The sequence below is a fragment of the Scophthalmus maximus genome, chromosome 6, assembly GCF_022379125.1.
Source record: "Scophthalmus maximus strain ysfricsl-2021 chromosome 6, ASM2237912v1, whole genome shotgun sequence".
NCBI lineage: Eukaryota > Metazoa > Chordata > Actinopteri > Pleuronectiformes > Scophthalmidae > Scophthalmus > Scophthalmus maximus.
Window position 1 is genome coordinate 11,492,454 of NC_061520.1, and position 26,991 is coordinate 11,519,444.

Sequence of the window (26,991 nt, forward strand, 5' to 3'; positions counted from 1 at the left end):
AGGTGTAGGTGGGCGGGAAGTGAACAAGCTCTCAGTTAGACCCGCCCCCTTCTCCTAATTCTGGTTCCAAAAAATCTAAGATGACTGTAGTAAAAATCCTAAAATCGAAGTTGCCACTTGGTTCCGATAATATCAGCACTGGTTCCTGCACAGGTAAGTTTGAGAGAGGACACAGGTCAACCTCAGAATGAGCTCCAGTGGAGGGCATCGGCTCGAGCATAGTATAGCATAGAGATTATAGAGCAAGTCGGTGCATGGACATTTGCAAATACAGTAGAAAAAAATCCTTAATCCGTACATCCCTTCTCTTTCTCCATGAACATCCCATCTCATTTTCAATCCTTGTCTAGCTGTCAACCGTACTCTCAGTTTAACGGTACTGTATCTTCAGGGACGGTCACCAGCTGACGTCCCACATTCATGACTCCTGTACTCAAATTCACACTCTGGGGCATCTGAGTGTGAATTAACATGCTGGTGGTGACCTGCTGTCACAAGTCTAACAGTGGTTAGCTGCAAAGTTCAACGAGAGAGGAGAGGCAGATCGACGAGACAGACTAGACAGGCAGACAGACAATCTACTACCTTACAAATAAACATTTCAGCTCCAGGAGAAATGACAACCCGCGAGACGTGAGGGCCAAAGAGCGCTCGGCCCCAGTACAATAAGATACTTTTAAGTCTGAGCAGACAATTTTGCAGCATGCAACAATTACATTACTTTATTGGCAGTTACCAAAATTGAAAATGGATTAATTATCTTCTCACAGAAAATTCACAAGCTGGAAATTATATTCAATTGTGGTTTGGACAACTTATAATTATAAAACAACCACTTTAAACACTGTTCTGATTTAAGTTTTCTAAACCTAAATTGGGAGGCCGCTGACAAATAACGGATAAGATGTTTGGCGGGAAATAATGGAAAGGATGTTTGGCTGTGTTTGATCAAAATTGCATGAAAACGAAGAAAGAGAAACGTCTTTTCACGGTGGTCTGCATATTTCTGCAATCACTGCTTGTATTGTGCCGGTAATGTAAGAGGCGATGCATGGCCAAAGTATAAAAACAGACAGTTGGAGATGGTCATGTACGCACATGCCTCACTTAATCTCGCCACCGCTTTGCGGCGAGATGAACGCTCCTGGCTCTGGTAGCAACCAGGACTGCCCGTCACTATCTCAACATCTACGGCACACGGGGCTCATTCCGAAGCACAAGCTCATTTCCTATATGAAGACTACAAGTCCCCACGGCAAAAATACCATGGCTCCATCTAAAACATACAGGGCATTACCTCTATCCATCTTGCCATTTGAATCTGTTAAAATGAAGTGGCAATCTTGCACTCACACAATATCACATTTTCCTTAGACAAGACATGCTAAAACCCATTTTCTTTAATGTAATGCCTGTGGCGTGGTGAGATAAGGGTCGTGAGGTATGATAACAGTCCACCTCAAAGCAAATCATGAGCTCTATTGTCAGCACAAATTCATCTCAGGGGCATTCCTGTGTGTTGCAGCTCAGCCCTAATTGTCCGTGAAGCCATTAAAAAAAAAATGTTACAAAGCGAATCACAGCCTTGACGTGGTGTTTAACTGTTGAATTTACAACCAACTTTCAGCAATGATAGGGCACAAGTGTCTGTCTTTAAAGACCACAGGATCTGGTGTACATCAACAAGTTTCCCAGCAAGGTCTTGGTAACCACTGCCAGACTTAAAGACAGACTGAGCATTTTGCCTCCCGTGCGTATGTGGAAGTGTCTTCCGTTTGCTGAAACCCTCTTTGTTGGATAAAACCCAATCTGTTCGTACTACACACCCAGAATGTGAGTGACATCTGCTGGTAAACTGAGCCCGGAGTCTGTCCACCTGTTGATGTGATCCCTCCGCACCGAGTGTCACTCTCTGCTCTGTTCTGCAGCCAAGGTATGCAGCCCTTTGGCCAGGCTTTATACCGCGGTGTGGCTTTCCTGGGTCGAATTTAAAGGAACATGAGTGACCTCGGTTTTGTGTCTGTAAGGAGATGACGAGAGACGCAGCCCCCAGACAAGCCTGCTACTACCCGCCTTGGAAATCTTCCCTTTCTTCCAGTCTCTGTGTATGTGTGTGTGTGTGTGTGTGTGTGTGTGTGTGTGTGTGTGTGTAAGAGAGAGAGGAGTGTATTTTTGGGGTAAAAAAGAAGGTGGTCGTGGGGGGGGGGGGGGGGGGGGGGGGGTTTAAGGAAGCAGCCAGCAGAAAATCCCACATACCTGCCCAGGCATCCCCAGCATGTTCTCTGAATTCCCCGATCTACGGGTGTTCACATTCCCTCGGAGTAGAAATGTGGCCCCACCTTGCTGCAGCTTGCCTCTAGGGCCATGCATGCACAGAAGAGGATTTATATTTATCAACCTAAGGACCCATCTCTTGCACTGTCTGCCCCGGTAAAACAAAAGGACAGTATTGTAAATCTATAGTAAAGAAGTACTGGCAGTCTTCTCTCAGTTATAAACGAAGAAGCAACATGTTGCTCTATCGTCACTGAAGTTCTTTGAATTCCCACGGTCAAAATTTAAAAAAGAAGTTTACCTTTTCTGCGAAGCAACTGAATGTGTTAATTCCAGAGCTTTACAGGTGCTGGTAGGCATGTCAGTCCCAGGCAAGTTAGTTCTCAATGATTTGAAACACTCGGCGAGTGAGTGAATTAGCAACCTCCCCCTAAAGGTGCCTTCCGACTGCATCGGCACTGATTTTGTTAATTTACTGCAGGCTATAGAGTGTGAGATGGGTCCAATAAAATCGGATGCACGAGTACTTGGGGAATCAAAGCACTACGATGTAAATAGAAAAAAGGCACATGGCACCTCATCGGCTTGTGTCATCCAATCCAACCGTGCCAGTTCCACAGATTTCCATCTTTGCTCTTATGAGAACTTTTTGAATCATCCATCTGCTGTATCTGTATCTAAAGTATCTGTGTGAAAATTGTATTAAAAAATCCAGGGTGCATGCTGACTGTCTGAGGCCAGCGCATCCTACACAGGACAGCGAGGTCATTGCGGTTACGAGAGGAGCTGAACAGCAGAGAGAAGCCTTATCAGCGCCACCTGTCACAGCTCTGTGTGTTTGCCTCCGTTCTCCACCTCATAATCAGCCTCTCACCACTCACAGGGGACCTGGACTATTGACTCAGTACACGTGTCACTGGAACTGATTGCTGCTTACCTGTGCCTGTCAAGGAAAAATAATTGGCACCAGATTATGTTTTATCTACACCCTTCCGGATGCTGTCACTCAGATGCTCTTCATACTTGTCTGCCACTGATACCCCGAGCGTGTGTGTGTGTGTGTGAGCGTGCGCGCGTGTTTGTACAGCTCTCTGATCCTCACATCAAATCAGGGACACCTGTCTCCGACTGCACAAATCAACAAGAGCAGAGAAAGATTGACTTCACTTCCTGAGTGGAAATGAGAGATTATAACAAATCTATTTCTGCTGTTTTGGACGACAGGAAAGGTTAATTAAAGCACGGGGGAGCAGAGGAGACTCTCTGGTTCGACTGACAGAAAAGGTCATTTAGTTTCTCTGGTCTGCAGAGCCAACCTTCATGAGTTCATCTTGTACTGTACATAATCAGAAGAGGATACAGTGGGATTACACGCACATGAGTACAAGACATGTGCAAGCCCATTGATTTGCTTTTCAGATGTGCTTTCATCTCCTCCAACTTTTACACAAAAGGATGAGCTATAATAAATTGTAGTCGCTCATGTTGAAGAAATCCAGCCAAGAAGACACAATGAAAAACCATGTTCATTTGCTATATTCAGCAGAAACCAATGCAGTGTGACTGCTAAAAGCCTGAAGTGCCTCAAATGAACACTACCAATGGTTTCCCCTCGACACACACTGCCGCGGACAGCTGCCCACAATAGCTCTGCAGAACTGCAGGTGAAAGGTTAAAGGGCACAAGGGGTCCGAGGTGAAAGCTCGTCCCGGCCCCCTTACACACTTCAGCATAATCAAGATTATCTCTGGGGGGGTCAGGCAGGGCGCCTGCTCCAACTTGGGTCAGGAGAGAGCAGGGTGGTCATGATGATACTGGAATGGGATGTTTCAAGAGAGGAAGAGGACGGGGTGGGATGGGAAAAGACGCCTCCGAGGAAATGTTTAAACTGGCCGAGGACACTGGTGCAGCTGCTGAAAAAAGTCGGTTCAATTAAGTGAGATGAAAGAATGTGTTGAATAAAAGACAAGAAAGCCTCATATCAGGGGTTTATAATCATGTTTTCTGCTTGGTAACACAATTAATTACGGTGAGGCACAAGCAGCATAGGATATATGCGATTTCTTCAAGCATACTTTGCATTTCACACAATGAAAATCTTAAATTGCCATTAATGGCCTGCCCGACTCTCTTCCTGAACAAGACTAATCTCTGGATTTTGGAGAACAGGAAAAACACAGGTTGGTTCCATACTTAGTTTACAAACAAGTCCCACGGTTGGCCATTGTATGCACAAGGGTTTGTGTGCGTACGTGTGGGTTTGCTGTAATGATGATGAAGCCGTGTTTGTTGTTGTAGCTGTGCTGTCGCTTGCAGCGAGCTGGTCAGGGTGGCAGCGGCGGTCAGTGGTGACACCTCAGGTTAGAGGGATTATGGAAAGGGCTGAATAATGAGACAGAGCTGGTGTGAAAGAGCGAAAAATCCTCCTCTCCCCGGCCGACCTCTGACCTGGCACTCAGAACAAATACTCTCCCTCTCCGTCAGCTGCACCAACAAACACGCAGATGCACAGCGCTTTCTCCCCTTCATTCTTATTCATAGATTTCTCCTAATCCTCTATTCAATTTGCTCAAATTCACATTTTTCCCGTCGATAAATCAGTTCTCCTCTCCCTGATTTTAGCCAGAAGTGAACAACGTGCACTTTTACAAGTGCCCTCATGCATCAAGGTCAAGGCCAGTGTGTTGCTAGCTGGGGGCAATAAGAGGGGGGTAATTAGGAGGTAAATTTAGAGAGACCATTAGAAACAAGTGTTGACTCAGGGTCCACTGGGGACGACAGCCACCTCTATCCTGTCTGGGTGTTCCACCATCCAGTCCAGCACCGAGAATCCACTCGATTCCCCGTGGTCATTTTTCAGCCACAACAGCAAATGGTGTGGTGGAGGAGTGAGAATGGAGGGAGGAGTCCCGAGGGTAGAAAGGCCTGACAGCAAACGTAAGAACTTCCATTCATCAAAGCAGGCAGGAGAGAGCCATGGAAACTCTGAGTCGAGAAACTCCGCAGCAACTGACGTAGAGAGGCCGAGTTCCCTTCCACTGCTGCTGGAGGGCCAAAAAAACCACACACAAAAAAACAGGGCACACAAAGGCACACAGAGGCTCTCCAATGTGTATTCTAATCATGAGCTGGACAGAGGACAAAACACTCTCAGCCACTAGCTTAGGTAAAGAGAAGGAGAGGAAAGAGAAGAGAGATAAGTTCTAAGTCATACTGGAAGAAGTAATGAGAAAGTTAAACACAAAGCACATACCTGTATTTTATTAGCCATCAGTAATAAATTAGCATATAAAGATTCTATAAGACATTTATCCTCATTGATGCATCCACAATCAGATATGAGGTTTGTGCAATAGATGCGTGACGTGACAAGTAGACTGGAAGATGCAGTTCAAATTAGGCTCAAGAACTCAAGTTCAAAAAGATTTATTGAGGGGAGTTTTGATGAGTCGAATGGCCGGGGGGGATATTGGTTCAGATGTTCTGGAAAACTCCGCTGTGTGGGAGAGATGTAGCATTTATGGTAGATATAATGATGTTGGCCTGATCTGGAAAATATATTGCGTCTTTCAAGAGGGGAAATCCAAAATTACGTTCTCTGCTGTTTAAGGTGAAGGACTAGGACTTGTAAGATAAGATAAGATAAGATAGAGCCCCAAATATTTCCCTCCTTTCAGTCATTTTCAATCAAATATTCATTGGTGACGATTTTGAATTGACAGCGGGCGATGGGGTGGCCAAAGTCGGATAATAAAAAAGCTGCTACTTCTATTTTACAAAATAAAACTGGATTATCACTGAGTGAGGAGTGATGAGGAAATGCATATCTCGGCATCATTTATCATTTTCCTGTCCTGCATCAACCTCCTCAAATTGTTTGAACATTTCCGCCCAGCCTTGCACACCATCCTGAACACTGTTCGGATTCTTTAAAGATGTTGTCATGGCAGCCCGACTGAAAAGTTCTAGCGTCCCCACGAATCTTAAATCTTCCTCTCTACGCCTGGTTAAAGCTATTTTGATTTATCAAACAGCTTCCTCCGGCACCTTTGCTTTCCCCTCGGCTTGTCTGATCCTGCCAGCATCTACTAACCCCTTGTCTGCATACCAGTACATTGAGATAACACGTCTGTCTCCCCCCCCCCCATTGATTCCTTCAACCTTTCTTTAGCACCCAGCATGAATCAGGTGGGACAAGGAGGGCGATGGGGGGAAATGTGTGCATGATGTGTGCACTAATGATGTATTTTGATTCGACCATCAGGTTCATACTTCACCCATTAAAGTATTTGACTCTAGCATGAAGAAAGAGTTGAGAGTTATGCGTTCTTCCAAATGTTGTGCAAAGAGGGCATGACATGATGACACATTCCAACAAGGGGCCAATAACTTTTGATGAGACATCATGGCAATGTTATTGCTGCTTTCCAGCTAAAATGGCATTCGTGTTAATTTAATGGGTGTCTTTGTCTCCTCTGTCCACACACACCCTGTGGTGTTTGTGTCAGCTACCCTAGAGAAAGAGAAAGGACCAGGCCACCTGGGGAGACGGGGCAATTCTTTTTACCTCAGTGAAGAGGCTGCTTTTTTTTTTTTTTTGGAGGGGGGTTAGGGGTGGATTTCAAGCATTTGCACCCATTTTTAAAGCAGAACTTCAAAACACACAGGCTAAAAAATGTGGTTGGGTATCCACTTAATAAGATTTGCAGGAGCTTTTGGATTAAATGTGACAGTTGAAAATGTAGTGTCCTTTGTTAAATGCAATACAGTGCCTTGTATTTGCCCTAACTTGTATTAGGCGTGAAATAAGACGGCCAATTCAAAGTTTTAAGATGTGAATATAAACCTGACCTTGGTCCCAAATGACTGAGCTCCGGGGTCACAAGCATCTGTGGAGTTATCGTACTACAAACCACCAATGGGCTGGTGCCAGAAGCCCATCTGCCTCGCCACGGTAAATATAATACTGCATGCCCTGCTGCTACACACACCCACTTGACCCCACGTCAGTGTGAGACAAAGAAAAGGTCAAGCCCAACCAGGTACGTGTCACAGATCCTTGGTCGGGCGCTGTGCGCTAATTTCATGTGACAGGCAGGGGACAACCAGATAATGCTCAACAATCAGGCGGCTTGTTGCTGAGAATCATGGCGTGGATCTCAGATGGGCGGTTGGAGTTTGGGCCTGCAGTGAGGACCTGCTCAATTGTCCGGCTGCCTTTGTGCTCACAAGGACTGGGAGAAGAATAGCATAAGACAGTGAGTCCTTTGTACACCAGCTTTTTGTTATGTTAGTGGAGGGTTGTCAGTCAGTCGGCCCATGAATTTGGTCCAGGCAAACTCAAAATGTATCAGACGGATTGTGGTGAAATGTGGTGTAGACAATCATGGTTCACAGAGGATAACCCCAAGTGATTTTGGTGTTACACTGAATTAACTTTCTTGTTGTGTCATCAACAGGTCAAAGTTTTTATTATGACATCTACAATTTGGAGTGGCACACCTTTTTGGACAGAAATTCATGGTTCCCCAGAGGCTGTATACCAACTTTGGTAACACTTGAATTTCCCTTAATGCCGCAAGGAGGTTCACATTTGTGGTATTTAGTGAAATGGTTCAAGTTAGCAGCCTCCCTGCCCCATTTCCTCGCAGTTCTGCTTACCTATGTGTATTAGTCGCCACACGTTACTCAAATAGTGACAAACAGTGATAGACAAACTCATAAAAAAAATGCAATAGTAAAGATCAGTGTATGTGAAGGAATAGTGGCATTAAAATGTTGGCTTTTATGGCCAAACTTTTTCTCCAGGGGGGCATGGCCCTTGCCCCCCCCACCCCCCCCCCCCCCCCCCAGCTGGCTTTTTTGTCTATACTGGCTAGCTAATCCATATTGTTGTGGAGAGCCCTACAATAAATGAATATTTGGTTCAGTCAGTCGCTGACACTACATGCCATTGTCAATTGACATTTACAGTGTTGAAGGTCAAAGATGTTTCAAAACAGATGTTGTTTGCAAACATATCAAACATAACATTCCTTCAGTGATCCATTCTATTAGTGGCCCAACAGATCAATATGGGCATTGACCTCAGCAGACGATTCGGAGGATAATTACATTCAGAGCTCAAACTCTGCATTTTCTGTCTTTTTAAGCTCTGCAACCTAAGAGTAACAAATCAACCAGCAATATACTTGGACAACTCTTGAGTATATTCTCAAACAGAAACATTCATTCCCTGACAAGTTATTACAGGTAACCTCTGAGCTGGTATTACTTGGGAGTAGCCCAGGAACAATATTATTTTTTCGTCTTATGGTCTTGGTGAGAGAGGATTGAGGACCACAAGTGTGAGATATTATTTGCTGGGGTACCATTTACAACATTGTCTTTGCTTATAAGTATCCTTTATCCCTGATCCCATATTATGTCTACAGATGACACAGGTGAGCAAAGTAAGCACTGCCCATCTTAATCACAACCATCTCAACATTCTTCTCCCTTTCAACAATAACAGTTTTTGGATTTTTGCATAAAGTATAATAGGGGATTTAATACAACCACATGTTAATGTCCACACAAAAAACAGACAAAGACACACAAATTCAATCCAAATATTCCAGGAAAGTTTGCTGAGAGCTGTGGGAAGGTTAGAATCTAGGGAGAGGGACTGGTGAGACTAAAGCTGTGTCCCAATTCAGGGGCCACCTCCTTCTGGGGTTACTTTTGAAGAATACTTGTGTCACAGCAGCGCGACTCGGCTGTCCCATTTTGACGGCTTCTTCAAACCCAGCCGACAAATGCGTCCTTCCATTCGCGAGAGAAAACAAGTGTATCCTTCCATGCCCAACCTATACCGGGATTCATTGCTCGCCAGTGATGAACTTTAGAACCGTGGGCAACTGTAGCTCCATTGTGAGGCGGAAGCGGTAAGGGTGGAACAAGCTGGTGATGGCAAAATCAGACCGTTAAATAGGAGGCCGAAGTGGGATGGTCTCTGTCTGCCTCGTAGACCACTTCCTCCTAAGGTGGCAGCCCCTGAATACGGACACAATTTAAGCATCCATGTTAACGTGTCATTTTGCTGCCTTGTCGGGCTTGGGGGTAAATGAAATTAGAACAAAGAGGGGGATGATGACGGTCAGTCAAGGGCATTCATCTTTTCTTTGTGAAAGAGTGGCTGTACGGTGGATATGATGGTGTTGGGAATGGAGAGATGTGAAGACGAGGGAGAAAGGGCTGAAGAGGGGAGGGTTGGCAGAAAGGAATCCAGACAATGGAAATGCTATAGACGATTGTTCAGGAAACAGTGTAATTTGGAAAAAAATATTTAAAATGTGGTGAATAAAAACAGAATTGGAAGTCATATGCTAGTTGCAGTGATGCACCCAACTTTTACTTTCAGAGGATACAATAATATTTCAGAGGTTCTTTATTTTCTAACGTTTACTCCTCCATCATCACCGCCTGTCTGGTTTCTGTGTCAAAGGGTCTGAAGATGATAATTTGACAAGGTGATAGCTGAGCTTATCAGAGGTGTGAAGGAAGACGTGCATCACCCAGTTGCAAACAGGCGGTGCATTCAAGTGAAATCTCACAGGCCAGCAGTCATCATAGACCACCTTACTGCCGTCAGCGCTGGAGCTATGTTTGTTCAAGCATCCTGCAAAAAGGAAGCTCAAAATTCAGTATGTGACCCCAGGAATGTTGCAGGCGATGATCTTTCCCAACACGAATGGCCTTGCTTTTCTAAAATAATGAGGGGACCTCACAAGATAATTACAGACTAAAAAAGGAGACAATTTACATTCCAATAGGTTAAATATGTGGATTGAAAGCACAAAAAAAATGTCATTCAAGATGAAACATGTTGGCAGCCATTACATTTTAATGGATAATGTGAATTGTCTGCTGAAGACAGGCCCTACTTACAAGCTGCAATTAAAGCAAAGTTAGGGAAGGTCAGTCTGAGTGACAGGCTGACAGACCTATAGCTTAGTCTGTATGTGTAATCCACAGCCTTTTTACTCCCCTCACTGACTGACACGCTCACCCCTCCCACCTAAAACACCAGTGGCTGTGGATTTGGCCGTTTTCATGTTTGATGGACAGATGGGACATCCTACTCCGCGACCCCGTGGCCTTTTTTCACACCCGTGACCACAAGGGTCAGTGTGCAGAGTATGGGTTTTTTGGGGGAAGTGGGGAGTGGATTCTGAAAGGTTCTAGTTAGAGATAAAATCATATTGTGATGGATGAGTTTACAAAAAAACACGTGAGGTTGAATGCTGAGGTTCTGCGGAAAGAGTAGCAAAACTAAGAAACTGCTTCAGTGCCAGATGGATAAAATCATGAAAAAAACAATGCAAGATTATATATGTCTGCTCTAAACAAACCACACCAACACCCCTAGTTCACATACACACTTCAAGTTAATACAACACAGCAATTACTGCCCACCAGGCATGAAATGGGGCAAATAAGATTGCCCCCTGTTCAGATTAAAAGGCTTTTTTTCAATCACACGCACCAACTCTAAACACTCAAATACAAACAGTGAATCAGAAAATGGCTGTGGCATGTTGTTGTTGGCAGCTCTGCTCAGAGAGATTTAGTTTGCACACAACAAGCAGAGATAGATAAGAAATGTTGACGTGTCAGTTCCAACACTTGAACAGCCACGATCCAACATGTTCCAAACCACAGCAGTAGCATTTCATAATTTGTACAGCAGGATTCAGCAATAAATAGCTATTTGGCTTTAGGCTCACACGCATAATGAATGCAACACGTCTGCTCATCCAGGTGGGAGACGCTCGCTTTGACAAAAGGAAAGTGTTAGCTGGATGTAGATAATGAGGTATGAAGAGAAGGGGGGGGGGAGAAGGCAGGACCGTTATTGGTTGGGAGGAAGGCAACATGCGTGACAGTGGAAAATCTTTGTCACGGTTCCTCCATCCATCCTCACACAGGGTGTTGAAGGAGGCCAGTGATCGTACAATGACACATGGAGGCTCTGATCTTACACCGTCATACCTCATCTTAAATCAGTGCTTAGCATCCGCTCTGCACTGATAAGACAACCAAATGGACTGATCCCCACCAGGAATGGAGAAAGAAACAGAAAAGGCTTTTCTCTTTTCACTGCAGTTTCTCTCGCTCCTACTTGCATCCCGTCTCCCTTCTTTGTTATCTGTTGTTCATTCATCAGATCTGAACAACAGACACACTCCCCCCCACACACACACACTTATATTTGTTTGTTTTTTGCTTGAGGCTTGTTTGTTTGCAGCTTGCCATATTTTCAATTTTTTTCTCTTTTCCAGCACTTTGGTTATGATCATCTGATGAACTAGTGAATCATTTGCAACAATCACACAAGAAAGAGGTGAGGGTGCGATTGATCGTCGTGCAATACATATTTTTTTTTAAATGAACTGAATCTGCCAGTGGTCCAATGAAGACATTTCTTTTGTTAAGGCAAACCCAGACACACAGCGGCTTCCTTATCTTAATAGCTTACGTCACTTGGCAGATTGATGATGGGAGTAGTCACTGTGCTTCTTGCAAATGTATGATATTTGGCATAAAGAAAACCTTTGCATAACACTGCTTTTTGTATTTTTAAAGGAATGATCCAATTTTTTTTAACATCTACCCAGAATTGGATATTAGAAGCCTGATTTGTATTACAAACAGCTATGTGTGACCTAGTAGCCCATCTTAACACAAAAATCGGATGTAGCATTAAGGAACTACTATAGCTTCATCAATAGTGAAATAACACACTTCCCAACCTCGTGTATTAATTCCTTGCTGGGCCTTGTATATTGTACAGCAGTTGCAATGCAACCATGAAACATCGAGGTTTTAGGTGCAGCTACATATTCGGAGGAACAGTGTTGAAAATGTGAAAACACATGAATACATGAGCGGTTTCTCTAGACGTAATTACAACAGCACGAGTACAATATCTTAAAAGCTAATGGTAGGCTAATCTGCGCAACTACTACACAGATAATGCAGTCAAATATCACAGCACGCGGCACAGTGTGGTGACTAAAATAAATGTGAACTTCCCGTTGTTTTCATGGTCTAATGTGCTCACAATGTATTGCAATGCTTTGTGACTAATTAATCGTGCATAACTGGTTTAATAGGACAGTGTAATCCGGCCACGGCAGTGAAAAAGTAAATTTCATGCTGTGCACCAATCCGGTCTCTGACTGACATTAGTATAAAAAAGCCGTGAAGTAATGAATTCCAAGCATTTCGTTCTTCCTAAACGTGATTACACGTGAACAAAGCATCATTTAGGTTGGAGATCTTCCCAAAGGCAGGAGACATTTTTTTTGTTTCCTCTGTCTTGATTCTCAGCCGAGTCGACCACATTAAAACTAGATCCGTCAGCCGCTGAAAAAAAAGAAGTTTGTGCCTCTGTGCTTGTGCCAGGAGGTGCTGCTTCCGAGGGGCTCTGTCTGGGGTCTTCCATCATGGTAGTGCAGCGAAGCACGAGGTCCAGAGGAGCACATCAATTCATCGAACATGGAATCCAACGGAACATGAAAGCGCGGGATGATAGCCAAGCTTTGAGTGATGACCGTTTCCGCATTTGTGCCAAGAGGAGGAAAAGTTCAGGACGAGAACGATGAGAGACAGAAAAAGAGAAAAAGAGAGAGCGAGAGAGCGAGCAGAGGGAGGTAAAGGACAGACAGACATGTATTGAGCGTTAACGCTGTGCCAGTGTTGTATGCCACTCCCCCTCCGCTCCCCCAGGGACATGAATGAAGTAAATGAATGATGGACCCAGCCCACACAAACGCCCCTCTTCTATTGAGACCGAGCAGTCCATTCACGGGGATGAGTGAGGCGTCGACACCAACAACAACAATAACAACAGCAACATAGGAGGCCCTTGCTCCTATTTCTCATGCATACGTATGTATGCAGTCACACAGAGACACACACATATGGCACCGATACCGTGGACGACACTGCCAACATACCATCAGGGACACCTAGAGAGGGTTCCTGAGAACAGGGCGGACTAACAAAGCTCCGAGGCAAAGGGGGCGTGAATGGGGCAGGCATGGAGAAAAACTTGGCATCACGTCAATGCAACCACCACAATGATCGGGGATGAGAGGCCATCTCCTCCCCTCCACAATCAGCACATTATCAGGAAGCCCATCAGTGCATGAGTGCAGAAAACAAGGCCTGGAAACCTCATGTTCCACCGCATTCTGCCCTTCCTCCTCCGCTCGGCGCTCCTCTGTTGTTCTTCCAGGACGAGATGCGTTCAGGGGGAGCTTGCCCACACGGGGGTGATCTCACTCGGAGGGCTGACCTTCAAACTCGGGCATTACTTGCCTAAAGCCACAGCAGCTAATGGAGCATGGGGAATACAAATCCGATTGAAACAAGATCAATCTGACAAGGAAGGCTTTGCTATTTACCAGTCGTTTACATCTCGAACCTTGAAGGTGGGCTTGGTAATGATGTTAGCATCTGACCAAGGCTCAGTTTTCACCAATTATGCATCCTGCAGAGAGAACTTATTTACAGCGTATGAAAGAAGGAGAGAGTTGTAGCTAGCTCTGACAGGAGTAGGAGGAGAATAAAGAATGTTCCTGCTCTTTTAATCCAATAGTGGGACACAACTACTGCAAACTCCCACAGGATCATGGTCAGACTCAACCACTGGCCACATTACTCCCATAATCACACAGACAGCTACTTGGTCCTCATCCAGTATAGAGGCTCCCTAGACTACTAGTCTGAATCTCACACACCTGAAACACTACATGAGGTTGAGGGAGTTTGAGGTTGCCCAGTTTCTACCTAAAACCAAGTTTCAATTAAGAAAAGGAAGCACTTCCTAGAAAGCTTTGCCAAACTGGCAAAGTGCAAGAGACTCTCATATAAACACTCTTTGGCTTCACATCATTTACTGGATTGTAAGGGAAAGGATGTCGGGTTCAGAATGCACTTTGGGCTTTGGTCCAAATGTTCTTCTGTGCCAAATAACTTTGAACGCCCCCTCTAAGACGATTTGGGTATGACAACATGCAAGCGTGAATAAAGTCTGCAGGTTTCATTGACTCCAGCATTGAACCTTGTAGTGCGAGGTTATAGCCAGGGCAGCGGCACAGAGATGAACTGTGGAGGCATTCCGAGCAAGTCACCAGTTGAGGTATACCATCTCACTTATGCAGCTAATGGGAAACAGACGCACAATTTGTCCGGTGAATGCCTCTGTGCGCCCACACTCCTCTCCTCCTTCTCATTCTCAAATCCCACCATCTATCCACGCACTCCATGAGATACCAAACCTGACACTGATGCCCTGTAGTCCATTAGCACTCTGAGAGCCACGTCTGGGTCGGCTCTGTTGCTTCACATTTTCCTCCACTCAGCTCGTCTTCCTGACAGTCCTCACCTCTGTACTCTTGCACCCCTTTATCTGCCTCTCCGTCTTTCTGTCCTCTTCCCTTTCTAATCTCCTCCGAGATGATACTCTGAGTGGGAACAACACAAGCTACTCAAGCACAAACATGTCAGTCTCTGTCCATAGGGAGGACTATAAACCTCACATAACATCACTGTGATGGGGCCGCAGAAAATCACCTTGCACACATGATATAAACTATAGCTCAAAAGATAGCTCTCCTCAAGCACATCTCCTCTAATGCAGTGTCAATTCTCCTGCAGACACACCTGTCATCACTGATAGCACGGCCCAGATAGTGGTCCTCCCCCACCACGCAGCAGTTCCTCCCTCTCCAGCAATGCTGTGACTGATGATCATTTTCATGAGCAGTTAACCCACTGGTCCTTTTAAAAGCATTTGAAACCATTGTTTAGCCACCAAAAATGTTAAAAGAGTGAAAAATGCTCCTCACATATTCTGAGTACCAAAAGGTTTTCATTTGCAATAATGTAAAACTGATGCAATCAGTAAATTGGGATGTTTAGAAGATGAAAATCTATATGTTGGATCTAAAGATTCTCATTAAATATATCAGGGCTATATCATATAATTATAGTCATTATTGATTAATCTGTCAGTTATTTGTTGGATGAAAGTTTGATCAATAAAACACCACATAATAATGAGCAACTGCCCTTAGAGCAACAGCAAAGCCTGACATTTGACAAGCTGTTATCAGCAACAGAATTTAAATTTTGCTTGATTTAACAATTAATAAATAACTACAATTGTTGTCTGTCAAGGTTCACCTCAATCACCCATGTTATTTAAAAAAATGTTTATTCATGAATTTTCTATTATTTGATGAATCAATTAAAAGATGAATATACAACAATAATGTTTCCGTGCTGGCAAAGACCACAGTCAAGCTAAAACCCAAGCGATTTTAAGTTGCTATTTTAGCAAAAGGTTGCTATGCTGGAATACAACACGCACGCACGCACGCACGTGCAACCATTTATACGACAGAACGTGTCCAAAGTAGTTTCCCACCCAAAGGGTTCAAAATGGCCATCATATGAAGGAGGTCAATGGCACTGCAGTAACAAGATCCCAACACTGACAGACAAATGATAATGAAGGATAGCTGTCTGAGTAAACAAGTGGAGAGGTGCCCTTGACCTGCTGTCTCCTTAATTCAGTACGGGTTGCAAACCCCCCCCCCCCCCCCCCCCCAAGGACTCCCACACCCCGACCACATCTGGAGAGCACGTCCAGTCGGGTGGAGCCTCTACATCAAGAAACCACGCTTCATTTTCTCGCTCGGTAAATTCTCCAACCCTCCTCAAACAACTTCCAAAGATCACACCACAGCCTTATCAAAACCCATTGTTTTAGCAAATTCATTTGCCGATCTGTCTCGTCTGAGCCTCTTAGCCTCGGGGCTTCTCGACTTTAGGATTCCCTGTGAGCAGATGAGACAGCAGACATCGGGGGAAATAAGCACAATGCCGTGATTACATCCCACCACTCCTCTGTGGAGAGAATCATTTGAACCCAATTCGGTTTTGTGAGGAGTGACAGGTAGATGCTGCTATGGAAACCAAACCAAAGCAGTGTCATATATAGCGTCTTGACAGAAGCTTTAGCGAGCATGTGAGCGCGCACACACACACACACACAGAGAACACACACAACATAAATATTAGAGACTCTCTCCCACTCCTCTGTCACTCTGTCTCTCTATGTCTCTTTCCTTTCCCTCCTGTACTTCTTCTGCAGGTGATGAGACTGATCACAGCCTGCATAATAAAATCAGCCTCTAATAACGATTAAAATCACACCTAAAGAATTAGAAGCTGTGCAAAGAGCTCAGAGGCCCCACAGAAAAAAACTATTACAAAGGCGACATCAGCCAATTTAACTATACACGAGCCAATCCAATCAAGTTCCTTAAATATGTAACAACATGACATCAGACATCAGTCTGATGTACCTCTGTGGCTCACGCCTAGTTTTATCCCGTCTGCCACATTTAGATAAAAATAAAATAAGATTGGCTGCAGCAGGGACCAAGAGACACAAACACACACCAGGATGTACACTACACATACAGGCGTCATCTATCGCTCATTCATCCATCACAGTGTGGTTGCCTTCCGCTCCCTGCTGTGTTGGCCCCCTCTAGACTGCAGACAGAGAGTTGGACGGGCTATTTATCAAACCCTGCCAAATCATCCCCTGCATGCAGTAAAATATCCTTAACATATCGAAGATCCCTTAAACAGGAAAATCAAATTAACGCAAGATGCTTTAAAAGCTGCACTCCTGGAAACCTGTAAATGGCGGAGATTTGCAAAGTGGGATGAGCTATTTCAAGCATCCGGAAATCTTAACTCAAAGGTGCTGCTCTTTTCTTCTTTTTTTTTTGCGTAGACAATGCTGGATGACTCACAGGTGGAGCGAGCGCTTTGATAAAAGGTCTTAAGGTACATCCGTCTGTGTATGGGAGTGAAACACAAAGCTCATCGTTTGGTTGTGTGCAAGGCAAGCGGAGGCTGCTGATCCCACTTGAGACTCTTAACAATTTAAAAATCTGTTTAATTTGGGATTCTGGGGAAGGAACTAAAAACCCCATGCAATACTTTTATTATTAAGCTTTACAACATTAATTGTGCTCAGGCATGGGCTCAAATCGGAGAAAAATGTTGTCAATGTGGCATTCTTTAAAAAGGTGAGGAGCAATAGTAATTTGTCACGCGAAGATGACTGAACAGGGCTGCACAAGGGCCCGGAGACGCTTATGTTCACACACTTCTCCCCCATAGATACACATATATATATATATATATATATATATATATATATATATATATATATATATTCCCCTGCTCCCTCACCATTCTGCCTTTCACAAGCAAAGTCTGGGTACTTCAGAGACCCCTCCGTCCCCGTCCGCCTCCTGAGTGTGCTACAGCAACACGCCCCTGCTGTGGGCAGCAGACTGTGTGCTCCGCTCTCCTCCTTCAGCTCAACACTGCCAACCTCTTGTCGACACGCAAGTGGAGAGGGTGGGAGTGTGTAGCGTAGAGGCAGAGGAGGAGGACGGCGAGGAAGAGGAGGAGAGGGAAATATTTTTAAAAAAAGAAAGAAAAAAAAAAGGTAGAGAAACAAAACAGGAAGGACACTATATTTAGCTCTGAAGCTGTCGCCTTCCGTTTTTCTCTCCTGAATAATCATAGTTGGACAGCATGTATCCTGCAGAGCAGAGGTTGCTGGGATGGGATGCTCTACCCTCTACCCCCCCTGCCCCTCTCCCCTCTCCCTCCACCAGCAGCATCTCTGGAGAGAAAGTAGCAACGTAATGTAATAATTGCTGGGGGCTTGCGTGCCACAGCCACCACACATTATGCACATTTTTCAGTGCCCTGACATTCTCTAGTGGAGAGGAGCGGCAGTTTTGGGGGGCAATAGAGTGCAACCAACAGGTACGTGTGCAGAACAAGAGAGCAAACTGCATCCAAGTGCTGTGTGCACAAATGAGCAGTAGTAACAGTTACAGGAAACAGACGTGTATAAAAACCACTCTGTCCCATGTTTCTCTGAATTTGAATGCATGCAGGACTGGGACAGAAACATTCTACATGACAAGCTTGACACACTGGTGGAGCGACAATGTTTATCTGCTGGGAAAGAAGTAAACAAGCACAGCTGGTAGGTAGCATGGCACGGAGGATGTGGATTAGATAATGCTGTGCGAGTGCACGATGGACTTTAGCCAGAGCAAACAGCTTATTGACTTTTTGTGGAAAAACAAGGAGACCAGTGCTTCTGCTACTTTCTGCTCTTTTCCATAAAAATAAAAAAACACAAACACACACGCACGTGGTATTCATTTCATAAGAAAGGTTTGCTACTGCATGTCATTTCCGGGAGCAGTCACTCATTAGACTTTCACTGTTTCCATCTATTATTTTCACAAATCCAGATAACCTAAGTACTTCGCATTTTTACTGTTCAGCAAAAACAAACACATTGTTAATCGTTTTTCATGCTGGAAAATTCAAAGAAATCGTAGATGAAAATTTTGGGTCCAGACAGTCTTTGCAAATAATTTCAGTTTTTTTTCTTAATCCCAGCTTGTTTTAAACATCTGACAGATTCGGATGAAATTCTAATGTTACATACTGTAAAGAGTGAAACGACGATGTTACATGTGGCACTATAGTCTCCTTCTTCTTTGAATTGTGAAAAGTGGGATAACGTAAAAAGGCGTGACAATGTAATAAAGAAATACACATATAAGGCAGTTGAAAAGTCTGCACACTGTGATTTATGCAGAAAAATAAAATGTTTTGGCCTGAGCCATTCCTAAGTGCACCAAGTGTTAGATATCAAACCTTGTGCAAGAGACAGTGAGTGCTGGACTGATTAGCAGCTGCAGCACAAGGAAAAAAAAGATTAAGTGCAAAAATGCTTTAGTCCTCATGTTGATCTTCACCAAAAAAAATGCAAATGAAACGATGAGGAGTATGAAAAACAGACAAACAAAAAATAGTTCAACACGCTTCTTTGCGTGGTCTGATCTCTCCACATTTGAGGAAGCTGACCATCTCCATGTCTGACGTAATTCTTTATTAGGTAAAGCAATAATCTTAGCCATTTACACTACTACTTGATTATTATTATAATTGCTATTTGCCAATGTATTTCCGTGCAATGCATGTGTCTCATTAATGTTTACCATTTGATGATGCATGTGAAATAAAGTGATTCATGTAACATAATGAGCTGCAGTGTGTAAAGTGGCCTGATGATCAGACTCATTAATTGCAGCAGTTCTGTAGCTGAACAGCAGGAGGGTTTGTGGATTATAGGAACAATAAGACTGCGTGCAGCTGGAATATCCCAAGTGATTAGCCAATCACAGTAGCTTGTTTCATGCAGGCCCGTTCACCTTCGTTTGGAAGAGACAACTGGGCGGTCTTGAATGACAAATGTTTTGGGGGGTTTTTAAGATAAGAAAAAGGACATTGTCTGCAGGTTTGTCTTCACTGGCCAGACTAAAGACCCGCCCTGAGTAGCCAGGGGTCCTCAGTCTGCAGACAGGTTAGCTGTGGACAAGCTTTCAGCGGCTCATTGATCGCAGCGAGGCTCGGCTGAGGCACTTAGCTCCGTCTCCAGAGTCACAACAATAAGAGAGCTGGCTATAGGCGAGGTACGAGGAGATAAACTCTGCTTCGGGGTGTCCCTCTAACAATCTAATATCTCGAGTAATATCTCATGGGACGTCAAGGAGGATTATAACCATAATACTTTCTCTTTCAGGAGAGGAGTCAAAAAGACAGCAAGAGTACAGGACCACCCACATAGAGGCATGCCACACTGACATAGTAACTCGAGGAAGACAAAGGGCGCTTCTCGTGTACTAAATATACATATTCATAAATCTGCCTATAGAACGTAATCTGTGGAAGACGGAGTCTATTGTTGTAGAGTCAGAAATAGTACAAGCAGGAGAGTTCAAATTCAGTGTCAGCTCGCAATTATTCAAAGAATAATAAGGTGCAGGGAATTTCGCCATTTCTGATCTCAACTCCGAGAACTGTCAGGAGCAAAGAGACGATGGTTAAGCTTTTGTTTCGGGCGAGACAACCGCCGACCCATTACACGGGACAAAAAGACCGCTGGGAAGAGAGAGAAGGCTGAAGTGACCTGGCAATTGTCCCTGAGCATCTGTCCAATTACAGGACTGCCTGCGCGGCTTCGTCTTTTCTCCCCGGAGCCAACACTTTGCCCAGGTGTTCCTCCCAGGACGAGAAGAGGCCGAAGGAAAACAAAAGTTAAACACTTTCAAATGTTCCCGAGGATTAGCCTGACAAGCTATTACTTGTTAATATGGTGCCATTCTCCCACAGTTTGAGGGCAGTTAACCTCGGGTGTGACTGGCTCCTGTTTGAAAGGGTCACAACCTTGCAGAGCCCTTCGCACTAAAATAGCATGTGATTATAGACCTTGTTTAAAAGTAAATATAGGAGTTCTCAGCAGCTGATCTAAGCCGGCCGTGTGCAGTATTCATGAGAGCGAGTACAACTGCACAACGGGACAAATGTGACCTTTTGTTTCTGTAATAACATCAGCACATCTAATGCTGTTGTTTTGTAGGAGTGTGTGTGTCTGCGCGCTACGTTCCAGCTCGTTTGAAGTCGGGGTTGATGATCTAACCCTACGAGCTCTGAATGGACATTCCTTTGGTCTTAGCCCGTGTTTGCTCTCTCCGTCCTTATCAGAGTAAATAACTCAGCCTGCGCAAACACACTCAGTAGCTACTTTAGGGGCTTCAAAAGAGAAAATGATCAACTTTGTAAACTTTAGTTTTACAAACTACAGGCAGTAAAAATGTACTTACTGGATAAATGTGTGTTTTTTTTCTATGAAGATCCTGCAGATAAGATAATGCCTTTAATAGTCCCACTATGGGGAAATCTGAGATGGAACTTTTATGCTGAACAATGGTCAATATATATTCGACATGCAAGAAATAATGTGAAACAAATAATTATCAACCTAGTACAAAAATGCATAATAGTTCAAATAACAAATAATGCAGGATTTTCTTAGACTTTCTGTGCCAGAAGTTAAACTTGACCTGCCATGTCACACACACAAATTATCCAATTTAAACATGTATGCTGTTGTAATGTGGAGTTTCAGGAAAACTGGCATGTAGTATAAATATAAAGTAACAAATAAATAAATTAGAGGGTATGCAGAGTGAAATTTGACAAGGCAACTATTCACAGCATATTGTTGTACCCTGAAGGATAGGATAACCACTTTCCTTGACAGAAATGTGTGCTATGTATATAACCCGATGTCTGTTGATGTGACAGAGGGCAAAGATTTGAAAAAAGCAAAGACAGCGTGTGGCCTCTCTCGTGTCAAAGTTTTGGACTCAAGCCAAAAGCCTTTAAATCTTCTCCATCGGCTTCATGAAATGCAAATAATCAGCGGAAAGCGAAACGTTCACAGAAAAACAACAAGACGTGAAGCTGGGTCACAGACGCAAATTACACAACACACGGATTCTATTACACAGTTTACACACAGTAGCTTGTCTTGTTGTTATCATCAAAATTGAAACTGCACATTGAAAATTAACTGGATAATATCATCAGGGGGCACTCATTACAAGTCAACCCAATCTGTATGTCAGCACCAGACAGATATTATGAAACCTGAAGCCAATTATTTGGTTAAGCACACTGGCACATGAAAAATTAATAAACGCACATTACAGAGCTATTCCCAGCAGTACGGCGCAAAACCAATACAATTAGCGAATGCGCGGCTTAGGTGCATTTCCAGACTGCAGCTATCTGAAGTTGCTCCGTGAGGCATAAAGTCAAACCGCAGAAACTAATTAAAAACAAAAAGGAACTCAATTAAAAGGAACAGAAAATAAATGACCTCTATTCTACCGAGAAGACGTGAAAATCAGTCGAGTGTGAAATCCAACTCGATTAGAGACGGAGAGAACGAGAGGAGATTCAAGAGGGAGACAGAGAAACAAACAGGTAAGCAAGAATATGGGAAGGAGGAGGCGAGACTGAAAACCTTCCCTGAGCAAACCCTTCACTTTAAAAGTGTTCCCATCAGCTCAGCAAAAAGACCATGACATGAACTGACAACGCAATTTAAAAGCGAGTAAATCGTGTCCGTCACTTGACAGATCAGAGAGATTTTAAAAAGTGTGGGTTTTCTGCAACACTATTCATTATTAATACGAGTCATCAGTGCTTTGATTTCCCCCCCTCCCCCCCAAAAATTTTTTTAAAATGAACTCAACCAAACTTTCGACACTGATCAGAGATCTGACGTGTTGGGAACTGGTGAAAAAAAAGCAAGACTTGGATGTGAACTTGTCAGCCTTATTAATCTTGTTCAGCTTCACACGGACACGACGACTACACTGCGGCACTGGACTGACAAAGCACCGGAGACGGCACTACACGGAGACCTTTTTTAACAGGACAGTTCAACACTGACAGCGTCTCATGTGGCGCTGGCAAACATTCATAACACAAGCAGGATCTGTGGGCGTGTGCCCAGCCAAGTGTTAAATCTGACTTGATTTCAGAAGGGAGCCGAGGTCACACAAAGGCCTGTTTTGGGGGAACTAATAGCAGCCAAGCGATTAAATGAAGACATGTTCTCTGGCCCTGAACAGTCGGGACAATGAGCAGCCCATCTCCCCCGACCACACAATCCAACTCGCTGTCGGGGGCCGAGGGAACAAGTGCCAGGCTTGTTGAGCCCTGAATTCAGACGCTGCCAACAGTTCACCCACTGCAGTTTCACTGAAGAAGACCAAGTAATCAAAGACGGAGGTCGGTGTTACAGCAGTAACCAATACTCAGTGTGAGAGAAACACAAAGAGACCCCCGAACTGCGTCACGGGCACAGCGAGGGTTTCAAGTGCCTTACCTTTGAAGGAGAGGAAGATCCTTGGGGCGGAGAGGGGCTCGACGGAGGAGGGCAGCCCCCAGGACGACGAGGCCAGGAGGGCCAGCAGCCAGAAGAGCTTGTCCCGCAACATGGTCCCTCTGTTTGTTAACAGGGGAGAAGGAGAGTCCAGGGGCTGAGGGGGCACAGAGGGATGAGCGTCAGAGAACGAGCCGGCACCGAGACAAACCAAAGGCAGCAGCCGGCTGTGGGTCACTGAGCAGAAATAACCAGTCAGCCGGCTGCCTTACCGATACCCAGAACATCGATTTAGACCCGAGACAAAAAGCCAAGACCTGGATCTGTTTCCATTCGGCCTTCTGCAATATGTTGTCCAGATCAGTTGGGGAATCAAAACGCTTAAAAGCCTGTGTTTTCTTTCTTGTGTCACCGATCATGATTTTGGCCAAGCATAGCCCCATTAAAGTTGATCCGTACAACTCTGTTGGTTTAGAATAAGTCTACACTGGATTTTTTGGGGGTCAACCTCTCACAACAATGTGCCTTTCCTACACATCCACAGCTATTCTCTCCTTCCAGCTGGGAGGAGGCAGACGGAGCCACCACCACTACCCACACCTCTTCTGAATACTGAGGCGAAACAGTTAATCAACAATCTCCCTTACTTTGTGATTTTGTTGTTGTTTTTTACCAGCAGGACTCCACACGGACGTGCTTGTCAAGCCTGGCGCGCACTGGCACTGCGCTCAGATTAAATCACGAAGCGCATCAACATGCTGTTATCCGCCACAAAGAGAGCAGGAGACAATAATATCCCCATCAAATCAAATCAAATAAACAGCTTGCAGACGAGGCCACACAACACTTGCAAACACACACACACGCACACACGCGCACACACAGATGTATAGAAGCAATGACTGTGCCAAACCGTTTGGAAACAATGAAACAACTCGCTGTCATTATCCCGGCTCGGCTCGGCTCGACTTGTAAACGTGGATCGTCGAGGCTGAGGTCAAACTGCCAGTCGGGGCTTAAGATCAAGTTCCACACCGATCTCCCCCGAAGGCGGCACTCCAAAGAGTGACAGTTCACCAGAATAAAGCGTGACCGGGTCTTTGACTCACGGGGACGTGAACGTGAACCACGTGTCATTTTTATTTTTATGGAGACCTTTGGGTTGTTCTGTTTTTTTTTTATATTGTCAGGAGCTGCTGCAGGACCGATGGACATTCGATCAGTGTGGAGACACGAGCATCACAAACTTTTAGTGTGACACACACACACACACACACACACACACACAGCAGGCTATTCGGATGATCAAATAATAGCCATTTGGGACAATAACTCCCACGCGCCCCACAGGACAAACCACGCGCGAACGGAATGATGGTGTTTAAAGTACAACCCATTCAAAAATATTCGAGACAAAATTATTTTCCTGCACTTTTCATAATAAACATGTCCATATGTCTACTGGCAGACGCGGCGCGGGGGTCGTTCATTCTGGCTCGACTCCGCGCAACGCGGCTTCCTCTACGGATCCCTCACTGCCTCAGACGACACAAAGAATTACACTAAGCAGCGCTTGCGTCTCTCCACCTACCTCCTGGTTGCGTCCAGCGGATGCTGTGACGAAGCCGGTGAACATTTAAAAAACCATCCACCGGGGTCCTTGGCGCTCCTCTGTGCGCGCGCAGCGCGGTGTCTGCGGATCCGCCGCAGATCCCGCACGACTGTCCCAGGGCGCACGCAACGCGCGGGGCTTTGAATTAAAACCGGCCGCGTCGAGTCGAAGCGATCGCTAAAATCGCATCAAGCGATTCCTGCATATGTTCCCTTTAGGACGAGGTCACCAACAAAGAGTCGCTCCTGAGAGGAGGAGGCTCGGCCGTGCGCGTCGGCGCTCAAGTGAGTGGTGCCGGGGAGGAGGCGTCTGCAGGTGGACGGACTTAAGGTCTCCGGGGCGGTGGACACACCCACGGGGGAGGGAACCCACCTTAGCATCCCCGCGCTGCGCCCCGCCCCCAAGAATCTCACTACACACGGGACACAAAGGTAAACTGGGCACGGAAGTAGAGACGTCTCCCATTGGTTAGGAGGAGTTGTCCAACATATTCTGCTACAATAAATAAAAAAAAAAAAAGGGTCTCACTTTTATCCATCTCCGGACACTTGGAAAAAACCCAAAGTGGTGCATTTTTTTAACTTTATTATTTCATACATTATTTTCTGTTCTTGGAGTGTTTTATTTAAAAAAATTGGGGGGTGGGTTTCCTGACTCTGTGAAGCAGCCTGGGAAGGCACTATATAAATCCACCCATCCATTATCTTTACTTCTTTATCCTTTGTAAGGGTCACAGGGGGCAGCTGACATTGGGCGACAGACGGGGGTTCACCCTGGACAGGTGGGCCAACAGACAGCAGAGACAAACAACCATTCACTCTCACATTCACCCATGGTCAATGTAAAGTCTTCAAATAACGTAACCCCAATCTGCATGTGGTTTTTTTTGGGGGGGGGGGGGCTGTAGGAGGAAGCAAGAGAGCCCGGAGAGAATCCATGCATGTAACATGGAGAGGAAATGCAAACTCCACACAGAAAGGCCCTGATGGTTGGCTGGTCCAAACCATGCCACCCTCTATATAAATCCATGTTATCGTTATTATTAATGATAAGCAGTGGCCTCAATACAAACAAAGTGGCCTTTCAGCTTCTACAATTTGAGTATATGTTAGTGTGATCTATTGCCAGAGATTGATTCAAAGTGTTGAAATAAAAAATTGAAAGGATGCCTGAAGCCTCAACGGATTATGATCATGGAATCAGTTTTTTTTTCTTTCTTTCTCCGCAGTCGCCAAGTTGCTTGCTCATCGTGGGAACTGTCGATTTTCTCTGTAATATTTTGAGGTCTCGACCTCACTATGTTAAGTGGCTTGAGATAATGTATGTTGCTATTTGGCGCTATACAATAAAATTGAATTGAATTTGCATTACCATATTTGTGACAACTATATGGAAATGCATATATACATATATGCCCTAACAGTCAGTAGTCAGTAACATTTTTTATTTAAATATTACCATATTGAGCGTATGCAAAAATTCACATACTCACTGTAATACACAACACATGGAAGTTTTATGGGGGTTTTTCTGCAGGAGGGAATCATTTGCTTTGACAAATTCATGATTGCGCAGCCTGCTTCCAAACTGCAAAGATAAAGATCTTCAGTGCTGAGCTCAGACGTTGCAGAACCGGGGAGAACTAATCTTTGGATGGCCACAGGAAGCCTTCATTTAGTGGCTGTAGTGGCAGTTGAAGAAACAACAACACAGGACTGAGGATGTTTCACAACTTGGTTAGTCTGTAACCGCCAGCTACTGATTTCTATTCGCTGACTGGAGCCAAGAATTGAGTTTTGCTCGAGAGGCTTTCAGATGCCCCGGCCTGAGCCAAACAATTGTTTAGTATCTGCTGGTATTGGCAGTCACACAGCATGGTACAGTGTTTGCTTTTTGAACGGATCACATTCTCTATTTTTGACTAAAAAAGAGAAGGAAGAAAAACAAGCAAATGGTGATTTCGTATGAGAAGAACATTTTTTATCTAGCAGCTGCTGCGTAACATTTTAGGCAAAACAGGAATGTGGCTGCACCTTCACATGAGAAACTGTTGAAAAGTGGCCAGATTCAGGATCAGGTAGATTTCCTCCGACACCTCGACGACCTGACGGAGGATCACTGGCTCGAGCCTCAGATAGGCATCAGATATTCATGGGCAAATGGAGCCTTAAATCTTTTAATCTCACTCGATCCC

General features: G+C 44.7%; 1 protein-coding gene across 3 annotated transcripts in view; it reads right to left on the reverse strand.

Moving 5' to 3' along the window:
* The window catches only part of LOC118308875 (semaphorin-3F), an 81,093-nt gene that overhangs the window by 23,734 nt on the left and 30,368 nt on the right, over nt 1-26,991 (reverse strand). For 2 of the 3 annotated variants that reach the window (XM_035630303.2, XM_035630302.2), the window contains exons 1-2: nt 24,777-25,050; nt 23,189-23,342 (exon numbers count right to left, since the gene is read on the reverse strand). In XM_035630303.2, the coding sequence (XP_035486196.1) occupies nt 23,189-23,342; nt 24,777-24,821 (199 nt within the window). In that variant the 5' untranslated portion in view covers nt 24,822-25,050. Of the gene's footprint in view, nt 1-23,188; nt 23,343-24,776; nt 25,051-26,991 lie in introns of those variants that run through there. The other variant, XM_035630304.2, reaches the window with a different exon arrangement.